This window comes from Aplysia californica, unplaced genomic scaffold (assembly GCF_000002075.1).
Source record: "Aplysia californica isolate F4 #8 unplaced genomic scaffold, AplCal3.0 scaffold01217, whole genome shotgun sequence".
NCBI classification, from domain to species: domain Eukaryota; kingdom Metazoa; phylum Mollusca; class Gastropoda; order Aplysiida; family Aplysiidae; genus Aplysia; species Aplysia californica.
The window spans coordinates 1-11,990 of record NW_004798487.1 but is presented as its reverse complement, the minus strand read 5'-3'; the positions used below and the strand labels follow the sequence as shown (position 1 = coordinate 11,990).

The window sequence follows — 11,990 nt, the reverse complement described above, 5'->3', positions numbered from 1 at the left end:
CACACACACACACACACACACGCTGATGGAATGGGAGGGCCTTAAAATTCCCGTTTGCTTGAAATTATTATTGTTGACCTAACCGTTCCGGTGCGATACAATGTGCAAGCTAGGACAAGAAAAACTGCACGGAATTGTTTCTTCTACGCTTGTGTTTTCAAAGTCTGTGTACAACAACACACACAGCGGTCCTGTTGGCGGAAGCACGCACGGTCTGAGAGAGCTAACTTAACCCTCGAAGGACGCGCTAGACACATAATGTCTTTTTAAGTTAGAGCTAGCTTTAGTAGAGGAGCATACACTTTGTAAAGATAAATAACATCATTTTTATTTTTTAGTTTTTTACGGCGCTGGCAACTGCATAAGGTCATATGAGCGCCAGAAGATTAGAGGTGTTACAATTAGAAAGTAACAAACATAAAAAAGAAGAAGGGGACATAAGGACGATAGATGTTTGATAGGAAAGAAGAAGTAAACCACACCAGAGCACCCGCCTACCATCCACACACAATGTCTGATCTTTGGAGTAACTGTGATTATAGGGAGAGGCCCTAAAGTTGCGTGGCCCGCTCATTGCCGCTCAACAGTTCCAAACGAGGATAACGGAACTAAAGATTTACAGGCCTCGATTCCAAGCAAGTGGAAGCCGAAGGGGCGGAGATTATCGGAACAGCCGCCATCTTTGTACGTTCAAAACGATGCAGCTTACGCGGCGTTGATCTCTTTTCAAAACTTGCTGCTAGGATTCCATTGTCTCTCGAAATTTCTTTGTCACTGTTAATTACAGCATTATAAGTGCTCACGTACAGTTATAATATAACAAGGACGGTAAGAAATCTTACTTGCGTCAAATTTATATACCAGCTCACTTAGTCGCATATTTACAGTAATACATGTACTATGTATACAAATTGTGATGGTAAGATTTTTTTTTTACATGTTTAATAGAAGAAATTGGGATAATAAGGACCAAAACAAAAAATGTAATGGGATAACAACATTTGCAGAATTTTCGGTCATAGAACTTCATCAGTGCAAAATGATGTCATCACTGACTTTATTTGTACAAACACGTAGACTTCTTGACTTAAAAATAGAACAAAATATATTTCTAACAAAATGATTCCACAGAACATCATGGAGTGAGGGTGGGATGGAATGGGCGAAGAACGAGGAAGAAGAGGGCAGATGAGAGTTAAGTAAGATGACAGTTTAACCCTCCCCCCCCTAAAAAAAAACAAAAAAACAATAATAAAATAATCAATAAATAAAAATAAAAATAAAATTAAACAAAAAAATAAAATAAAATAAAACAAAACAGCCCCCCTCCAAAAAACCCACCAACAACAACAAACAAGCGAGGAGGGAGGGGCGCCTTAAAAACACCCTCCCACTTTATCAAAATTGTATAAAAATACTGTTTCTTAAAGTGTCTTAAAAAATTAATTGAAAACCTTTGGGCGTCGCCTAAAGACCAGAGTGTGCGTCGTGAAAGGGTTAATGAATGCCGCCTGCGGAGAAGAGAGAGAGAGTTAACCTATGTATTTGGGCCGTGGGAAGGCTCGTCCTTCTCTTCAAGCCTGTCAGGGTAACCTTGTCGAGACTGTCCTACATGCAATCTTAGAACGTTGACTCTTTCAGTGACAATACACTTTCTTCTCCTTCTCTTTGCAGAGGTAACACGAGAGAGAGAGAGAGAGAGAGAGAGAGAGAGAGAGAGAGAGAGAGAGAGAGACTGACAGACTGACAGACAGGCAGACAGACAGGCAGACAGACAGACAGTGAGACCGAAGGAGATTGACAGACAGACAGACAGTCAAACAGATTGACAAAGACATAGACGAAGATAAAGAGGGACAAAAAATACTGACCTAGAGGCAGACTAAGATAAAAGAGTACACAATGAGTTTAAAAAGTGGGCGTTGAAAAAGGATTCGGGGGGGGGGGGCGCTTTCGTATTGGTTCTACGTACGTCAGTGGGATTCGCGTTATTGCTCAAAGATGCAAAGTTATTTGTCTGAAATTATAAGGATCTTTTAGAAAATCCATATATAGCACGTTCGTCATATTACTACAACTTTGTTGACGTCAAATTTGTCAGTTATATGGAGAACTATCGAGTTAGAGAAAGATAAACCACAACTGAGTGAAACACAAAACTTAAGTGGGTGGTTGGCGGGTGCTCTGGTGTGGTTTGCTCCTTCTTTCCTACCAAACATCTATCGTCCTTATCTCTCCTTCTTCTTTTTTATGTTTGTTATTCTTTTGTAACACCTCTAATCTTCTGGCGCTCATATGACCTTAAGCAGTTGCGAGCGTCGTAAAACCTCTACTAAAACAAACAAACTAAACTTAACAACGTCTTAAAAATTAAGCACGGTGTGTATTTGTGCATTGAAGAACTAATGTATTTAAAACTAGTATGCCGAAATAATTCAGATAAGGTGGCGGCTATATAAAATGTTTTGTTCCGGGTGAAGACCTTTTTTCTCAATGAAAAACTCGAATACGTCCCTTGAAATTTGGAAAAAAGAACCGTGTGGCATGTTTTGGTCGATTATTTGGACCTTTTTCTCAGCAATGAGTTTCAGTTGTTGGTTTTTTTAATGCTGTGCCTGCCGTATTTTCATTGTGGGAAAGGGAACATGTTGTGAACATCTTTTCAACTGTTACATTGTCGATGGTTCCGTTCACTATTTCTTTACAAAAATGTGTCCTTTTATAATTTAGTAACCTTGTCTATACCAATGTCAGTTTTAAATGAATTTGTCCTTGGAAATTGTATCTATCCTTCAATAATTTTTTAAAAAATGAATGTGGCAGTAGTAGTTAGGCTATTAAGTCTTCCAGTCAATAGCGAGATCTCTCCATCAGTTACACAATGATTCTGCTGTGCCAAGGTGCAACGACGTATCTGCACTTTTTATGATTTTGAGTTACGTCGCGCTGCCTTTGGAAATATGGACGTGGCCCTTCAGTTACGTCTGTTTGCCACAGTGAAATATCCTATCTGTAGTGCAGATACGTCTTCCTGCCTTTGACACAAGATGGAGAATGGGTATAGGCGTCCATTGAAACAAAGATGCTAAAGTTAATAATGTGTGCAGGCACGTCGGTCTACCTTGGTGCGGCAGACATGTATATCAGAAGGTGTATGTATATACACATGGTCATGTCATAGAATGTATACACATGGTCATTTCATAGAATGTATACACATGGTCATTGCATAGAATGTATGCACATGGTCATTGCATAGAATGTATACACATGGTCATTGAATAGAATGTATACACATGGTCATTGCATAGAATGTATACACATGGTCATTGCATAGAATGTATACACATGGTCATTCCATAGAATGTGTACACATGGTCACTGCATAGAATGTATACACATGGTCATTGTTGTCGGTCTTTGAACCGGGGCCGTGTCTTCACCTCAGGTGCCCCGTAGCCGTTAAAGGCGTTGTCGTCACGTGATTGTGTCCACCTCAACAACATAACAACTCAAATAATCTCCGCCAAAGGAAATCTCACAAGTTGTGTGGAACCAGGTATTTCTGGATTCTCAGAGCAAACGATTGGTCACCGTGAGAATTAAGCACACACATTGGTGTGACCTCATTAAAACGTGTCTGTCCTAGCGGAAACCACACATCATACTTGACTGAAAAGTGCTCTGCTCTTAATTCAAATGTATTTTTCTCAGATAGGATTACTTTACATGTGTGCATGTACCCTATGTCCCAAACCATAATGTCAGCCAGAACAGAAGACCTTCTCCGGGCCGTCTTTTTCCGGATCTGAATATAACTGATTTGTCCTTTGTGAAAAAATGTCCTTGCTTATAGACTCGTCAAAAACCGAAGCCATGGTCTCATAGATTGGGGAGGAGGTTGCCGACATGATTGCTGTCATAACAGCAAAGCTGTGACTGAAATGAATAGTAGAAGTCTTTCACTGAGGCAGTAACTTCACAAAATTCATAACCTCCCTCACCAAATGTCAGTTGTATTCACGATTTGATATCACTGAACATTTACCGGTAGCGTTCAGCCAGGCGAGTAATGTTCGCAAATGTAAAACATTGTTGTCATGGCCAATGGAGACGAGTTTTCCTCAGTAAACCAACAACTGATAGAATCAAGCGCGTGGCGCCTGTAACTGTCCACAGAGCACATTGGAGCAGCTCATGTCTTTTCGATTTCGCAAATAGCGCCGAATACTCTCCTAGGCTGCCGACGACCCAGCCGCCTTGGTCTCCCTGCTTTTTCTCCTCCTTTGCATGCTCAAAGCCACGTTACTGGCCACCATCAGTAAAGACGCCAGTATCATGCAGCCCCCGCCTAAATAGAACGCTTCGTCGTACGAGCCAAAATGATCTTTGAGCGCCCCTGAGAGCGGCGGTCCCATCATGGTGCCCAAGCCCTGGAAACAGATGAGGATTCCGAAGGAGCTAGCCATGTGCTCTATTCCAAGAATGTCCACCACGATAACCGACTTCTGGGAGACATAGGCGCCCGTGAAGCACGCGTACAGGCACGCGATGGCCACGAATCCCCAGAAGTCTTGCATCATGGGCATGATGAAAGCGATCGCAGCCACCACGAACTGGAAGCTGTTGTATAGAATGGTCCTGAACGGTCGGATGAATTCTCTGTCCAGCAACAGCCCCGCTGCTATCCGGCCTAACGTGTCGACGATGCCAGCTATAGACAGCACCAAAGCTGCTTTGGACTCTGATATGTCCCGAGATTTGACCAGGGCGGGCAGGAAGGTAAAAGCCGCCTTGAAAGCAAGCGTGAATAGCCAAATGCTTAAACAGTAAAGGAGAAACGGTACGTTTTTGAGTAGCTGAAAGTTGAATAGTTTCTTTTTCGTCTGATTACTTTTGTTTTTGTATTCGATAGGAAAAATAATGTCCAAAGCTGATTTGAAAAATCCTTTTTCTTTACGGTTGGCAGGCAGGCTATTCTTCTGTACACTGTTGTTAACTACCACTGCAGCCTTTTTCTCCGGTGCTGGGGGTTCATAACGCTGAGCGCTGGACACGGATTGTGACCGCCACGAGCGGACACTCTGATCGTCCCAGACATCTGCCGCCTCTGACAAGACCACGCCCTCCTGGGTGTCTATTCTGCGCATCTTCTGGGCGTTTCGAACGCGGGTAAAACGCAAGTGCATGCTTAGCGGTCTGTACAGCATAGCCACGAGCAGCATGTTGAAGGAAAAGCCGGCAAGGACGAGAAAGGCACCACTAAAGCCGTAGGTATCGAAGACGAACTGCGCCATTGGCACCACTAGGAACGTCCCGACCCCAACACCCGCAGAGCCCAGTCCGGCAGCGAGGCCCCTGCGCTTGTCGAAGTACATACCCACGATGATTAAACCAGGGGCGTAGGCCAAACCCCTCCCGATGCCGTGCACGAAGACGTGGGAGAAGAACAGGAAGTAAAAGTTGGGCGATTGACTCGTCAGGATGAATCCTATTGCGATTAAAATGCCACCCACCATCGTAGTGGACCTGATGCTGAACCTGTTGCCCAGGGCGCTGGACACGGGGCCTAGAAAGAGTCGTATGGTGGAGACCAGCGCCCCCGGCCAGGCTGTGAGCTGGGCGCTCATCCCATAGCGAGAGAGGAACTGAAGAAAAAAGACGCCATCACTGCGCTCAAACCCACCCGTGATCACGTGACTCAGAAAACATCCCAGGACGACCAGCCAACCGTAGCCGCCGTCCGGAGCTTTGGGAGTGTCATCCCCGCCTTCCTCCTCCTTCCCGTCTACGTCGCTCCCCTCGTAGACGACATGTTTGCCGTTTTTGGCCGGCTCCTCGGGGTGAAGAGGCTGCTCGGCGCTGTCTGGGAGTTCGGTGTCGTAGTCGTCGGAGTCGACGTTCCCCTCGAGGTCGGGTTTGTCATCGGGCCTGGCGCTGTGGAGGGCGCCGTTACCTTCAGACCGGGACCTGGGACTTGTGGACGTCATATCGCACTAAAGGCTCTGGCGAGCGAAAGAGGAGAAAACATAGCGTTAGTAAACGTTCAGGTTTTCGTAAGAGCTTGCACAACAAAAAGGTTATGTGAGTGCCACAGATTAGAGGTTTTACAAAAGAGTAACAGACACAAGAGAGAAGGCGGAGAGATGATTACAGTTGTAGGTGTTTGATAGGAACAAAGGGGCAAACCACACAAGAGCACCCGCCAACCTACCAAGGCCAGAAAGCGTTGGAAAAAGCCCCGTCTATGATAATACGTTATCGAATTCTGCTACAGATCGGCTTGCGTATGCATCTAGCCGTTAGGTGCGTCACGGTCGCCTTCAGGTGACCCAAGTCCGATTTCTGTACGGGAAGATTTTATTTTTATAGAGTACCTCGTTACCTTTTAAGGTTGTTGAATCTGACATGTACGTTCGAAGCTCCCTTCCTAAACGATCCAAAGGGTGTCGATAGGAGTGTGAAATATGTGAGGCAGCGTGGTGGAATCAGGCTCTCGTCAATTTTTGGGCATGTAGAGTTATTGGTATCATCTTAAAGCTTATTCATTTCTCTTTATTTGGGTGAAACAAATATTCATTTATCTTGAATACAAGTCGAGATATTCGAGTATAAAGGGGGGTGGGGGTCACCTGTTTTCAGAGGTAAGATTAGAGAGAAAATGGCCGCCAAAGATTAGTTATTTCCTTAGCTTAAGAGTCCGTGGTAGCTGAAGATTTACTTTTTTTTTTTTGGTGCCTTTAACCAACGTTTTTCAGAAAAATCCACCCAGAAATGAGTTCTTTTATGGGCATGAAAGGTGTTGAGCAAAAAACAAAAATTGGAAAAAAATTCACAAACCAGTGGAAAAATGCAAGTTTCTTCATTTTGATTATTTTGACGAGAGCCTGATTCTACCACGCTGCCTCACATATTATGTCCTACGTTAAGAGAAACGTTTTTTTGTTTAGCTTCAAGTGAAGTTTCCTCTACAGGATGATTATATTTATTTTACCGGGTGTGTGTGTGCACCCCCCCCCCAAAGAAAAAAGTTTTACTAGCAGAAGAGTGGACAGAATAATCTAATATCATTAGATACACAGACAAAGCAAACATGATGGGACAGTAAACTTTGAAAAAGTTGTAAGTACATTTCCAATCCTTCCGAGAGATGGTTAATTAAGAGTCTGGGGGGAAAAATTTCAGATACAAGTCTACCTTATCAAATTTTACTCATCGATTTTAATTTTAAGCAAAGATCATGATTTTATATTTAACAAGATGCGTGTAGTTTACTCCTCTCTTTGAGCCAATTAAAAAAAGTGTCCTCAAAATCCGGTGTCGCCTTCTTCGAAAAAGAGCGGACTTTGCGAACAGAGTTACCCTACTTGTGTGATAAACAATAAAGCGAAACTAGCAAGCTGGGCTATTCCTATTCTTGTTTAGTTTAGTTTTAGTAGAGGTTTTACGGCGCTCGCAACTGCATAAGGTCATATGAGCGCCAGATGATTAGAGGTGTTACAAGGGAGTAACAAACGTAAAAAGAAGAAGGGGAGATAAGGATGATAGAAGTTTAATAGGAAAGAAGGAGCAGAACACACCAGAGCAACCACCAACCACCCACGTATTCTTTTTATTAAGAAACGAAAGAAAGCTTCAAAACAAAGACTGCAGCACCATCTGCACCAATGCGCGAACTTACACTAATATATTTTTTTTTTGGCTGAGTGTACTATCTTGTTATGTACGATCTTTGTTTTAGTATAGTATTTTCACCGGAACTGAAGGCCCTGTCAGTCCAAGACACAGGTTTCCAAACCACGATATTATGGTACAGCTCGTAAACCACGATATTATGGTACAGTTCGTAAACCACGATATTATGGTACAGTTCGTAAACCCCGATATTATGGTACAGTTCGTAAACACACCGCTCATGATCGATGCCCGTACATAGTTTCTCGTGAATTGGCAGGCAAGTTATCTCGCTTGCGACTGGACAATTTCCTCAAAGCCGTCAGCTCTTACAATGAACAAGACAAGTTTTTATTTTCGTAGTTTCATTTCGTAACAGATGCAATGTTTCTCAAAGTCTATTGTAGAATATAATAGTGCTCGAATCTAAAACCAAATTATTTGTTTTAAAGTCAGACCACTATTAATGAGAAATGGAATGAATATATGTGAGGCAGCGTGGCGGAATCAGGCTCTCGTCAATTTTGGGGCTTGTAAAGTTATTGGTAGCTTCTTAAAGCTCGTTCACTTGTCTTTATTTGGATGAAAAAAATATCCCATTATCTAGAACACAAGTCGAGATATTTGCAACAGAAGGAGGTGAGGGTCACCTGTTTTCAGAGGTAAGATTGGTGAGAAAATGGCCGCCAAAGATTAGTTATTTCCTTTGCTTAAGAGTCCGTAGTAACAGAAAATTGACATTTTTTTGTGTGTTTATTCAACGTTTTTCAGAAATCTACACAGAAATGAGTTCTGTAATGGGCATGAAAGGTGTTGAGCCAAAATCAAAAGTTTGATAAAATTCACAAACCTGCGGAAAAATGCAAGTTTCTTCGCTTTGAGTATTTTGACGAGAGCCTGATTCCACCACGCTGGCTCACATATTATCTTTTATGCAAAATGAAAAAACCCCGATGAACTTGATTACTATCAAATGCAACTCTACTCTTTTTTTAATACCTGAAGTATGAGCAGAGGCATGCCACATTTGAGTTGAAATAGATCTAGATCTAAATTTACATTTTTTCTAGACCGTCCACCTAGCCTATATGGCTGCATCTTTGCACTGTAGGCTAGGCCCTCTATATAAACTGCGGCTCAAAGCTTGCACACCATTGTGTCCACGTTATGAAGGACAAACTATCAGCATCAGCCTCGCTATAATCAGCCTCGCTATAATCAGCCTCGCTATAGTCCAAATCGACAGCAGCGCGCAGCATCTTTCCCCCTGGCTCTTTACACGGCTCCAAATTGAGTGACAAGAGTTTATGCCATTGCAAACCCGAAGTATGTCAGCATGTACGAATATTTTATGACCTAGCAGAATATTGTAATACAGGTTCATGATTTGGACAGAAAGACTACTTTTAATTCATTTCCGTTCATCGAGAGGGCTCAGGGGTGTAATATCAGTATCAACAAATTAGCACTGTCAGCGGAGTGTTTTCTCTGAAAATAGACTATACGCCTGGGGACAACCTTGACCTTCAAGGGAGGAGAGAAGAGAGCACACTAAATGAACTACACAAGGGTGTCAAATATACATCAGTTTGGGGAATCCGTAGACGCATCAGAATACCCAAGACTTTGCACTCGGGAGTGGTTCCGATTCCATATGGAGTGCACATCATTTACGCGCAAAGTTTTTATAAAGAGCAGAGAGCAGTAGACTTTACAATGCCTGGTCTAGGATTATATTAACCCTATCGTACGCCCTGGGGTCATTTTGTACCCCTGGGATTGTATTTTTCAAATTTTATAATAATTCTGAGTAAGACGATCTCTTTGAAACTTGCAGTATGTCAAAAAAAAACCCATCTTGACAGACTGCTATGCAAAGCGTACATATCGGAATAAGGAGTACATTTGGAAAGTGGTGTCACAGAGTTCCCCACGTCGTATGGATACGATAATAAAACACGACGTACGGATAGGGTTAAAATCCATGTCTTTGGGGTGGTCATAATTAGCTTTGTTTCATAACCCCAAGACACATTGAAAAAGAGCGTTCATTGTTGAAACAGGTTTATTTTACGCAATGAGCAGAAATCGTACGGCCATGTTTCTCGCCGATAGCGAATCTAGTTTAAACCCTATCCATACGTCGTGTTTTACTATCGTATCCATACGACGTGGGGAACTCTGTGCCACCACCTAACCCTATCCGTACGTCGTGTTTTACTATCGTATCCATACGACGTGGAGAACTCTGTGCCACCACTTCCAAAGAGGAAATTTACTCGTTAATCCGATTCGAACGCTTTCCATAGCAGTCTGTCAACATGATTTTTTGAGAAATATTAAAAGTTTCAAAGAGATCTTCGAACTAGAAGTATTCTAAAATGTGAAGAATACAACTCCTGGGTTACAAAATGACCCCGACGCGTACGGATAGGGTTAAACAATCGTGGAAGCTAGAGAGAGAGAGAGAGAGAGAGAGAGAGAGAGAGAGAGAGAGAGAGAGAGAGAGAGAGAGAGAGAGACAGACAGAGAGACAGAGACAGAGACAGAGACAGAGAGAGAGAGAGAGAGAGGGAGGGGGGTAGAATACAGCGTGGGTGGGTCAAAGGTCAGTTCCTTAGTTATTCATAATTATTTTTTTACCCTGCTGTTTTGCCGCACTTTGGAAAGAGGTCAGTCCTGGGATGTAGCAGAGAGGGTATGTAGGCTCAAGAACGATGAGGTGGTGGGTGGTCTCTGGGATAGCCTAGGCTTTTTGTGTGGTTCCTCGACCACCTCAGCCTTTTCTCCTTGTTTGTTTGTTTTGGTAAGTGTTTTTACGGCGCTCGCAACTGCATAAAGTCATATGAACGGGCGGGACACACCTTATATTTTCAGTTTTTAGGAAATTTGCCCGGGTGGCGGCCGAAGGCTACTCTTATCGATTTTAGACCACCAAGAGATCTTTAACGTGCGCAACTTGCACACGGGCCCTTCGAGATTTGTCGCCCCTGTCCGAGAAGGCTAGGTGTAGATCTTTCCTACCAGAAGATCAGGGGTGTGGTAGAAAGACAGCAGTTTGGAGGAGCCAAGGAGTAGCAGTAGAAAGGCTGCAGAAAGAGTCAGGAGCCCAGAGGAGGGAGCAAAGGAGGTGAGGGGGTGGGGGCAGAAAGTGGAAATGAAAGCAGACAACAAAACATTGTTAGAGAGCAGGAAAGGAGGTGAAAGGGGACAATTTTAGAGAAAAGAAAATGTTTCGGTCGCTACCCGGATTCGAACCCGGGACCTTTGAATGAGAGGCCAACACCTTAACCTCTAGGCCACGAGAGCCCCCTTTCTCCTTGTGCTTGTTCAGGAAGAGAACATAATCATATAAAAGCTGTCTCATTAAAGCTGTTGGTACATTTTTGAGCTGGGCTGCAACATCTTGCACCTAAAATAAAATTCACGTGCCTTTTTCAGGTGATATGTTCGGAGGCTCTATACTATCAGATAAGAGAAATGTGAGGCAGCGTGGTGGAATCAGGCTCTCGTCAATTTTTGGACATGTAGAGTTGTTGGTTTCATCTTAAAGCTTATTCAGTTGTCTTTTGGGATGAAAAAAATATCCATTTATCTTGAATACAAGTCGTGATATTTGCGAATGAAGGAGGTGGGGGTCAGCTGTTTTCAGAGGTAAAATTAGTGAGAAAATGGCTGCCAAAGATTAGTTATCTCCTTAGCTTTAAGAGTCCGTGGTAACGGAAAATTTACATTTTTGTGCCTTTAATCTACATTTTTCAAAAAAATCCACACAGAAATGAGTTCTTTAAATTACATGAAAGGTGTTGAGCCAAAAAACAAAAATCTGATGAAAATTCACAAACCTGCGGAAAAAAGCAAATTTCTTCACTTTGATTATTTTGACGAGAGCCTGATTCCACCACGCTGCCTCACACAAATAAAAAGAAAAGCAAACAAAGAAGGACAAAAAGACAACACATAAACCCCCAATTTATCCTGCACTCGACACTGTGTTGGTGTCTTGTTCTCACGACATGTACAAAAAACAAAACATTCATCATACACTTGATAGGGTGCTCTGGTGTGGTTTGTTCCTTCTTTCCTATAAAAAAATATATATCGTCCCTATCTCCCCTCCTTCTTTTTTGTGTTTGTTACTCTCTTGTAACACCTCTAATCTTCGGCACTTATATGACCTTTTTGTGTTGCAAGTGCCGTAAAACTCTTACAAGAATTGATACACTTATCACGGCATTTCGCCAACCTTTGCAGCAATCCGAATGTATTATTATGTTCTTTAATGACAGAGGTAACAGCAGATATTGGGGAATCGG

At 42.8% G+C, this 11,990-nt stretch overlaps 1 protein-coding gene across 1 annotated transcript; it reads right to left on the bottom strand.

Moving 5' to 3' along the window:
• Window positions 1-2,363: 2,363 nt before the first annotated feature.
• On the bottom strand, window positions 2,364-6,365 carry LOC101848400 (monocarboxylate transporter 12). Its single transcript, XM_005112244.3, has one exon. It carries the CDS (start codon window positions 5,988-5,990, stop codon window positions 4,236-4,238), a length of 1,755 nt encoding a protein of 584 aa, XP_005112301.1. The 5' UTR covers window positions 5,991-6,365; the 3' UTR covers window positions 2,364-4,235.
• Between the last annotated feature and the right edge of the window lie 5,625 nt (window positions 6,366-11,990).

Excerpts from the sequence above, each read along its gene's own strand:
- LOC101848400 (XM_005112244.3), bottom strand. The coding sequence starts at position 5,990 with ATGACGTCCACAAGTCCCAGGTCCCGGTCTGAAGGTAACGGCGCCCTC.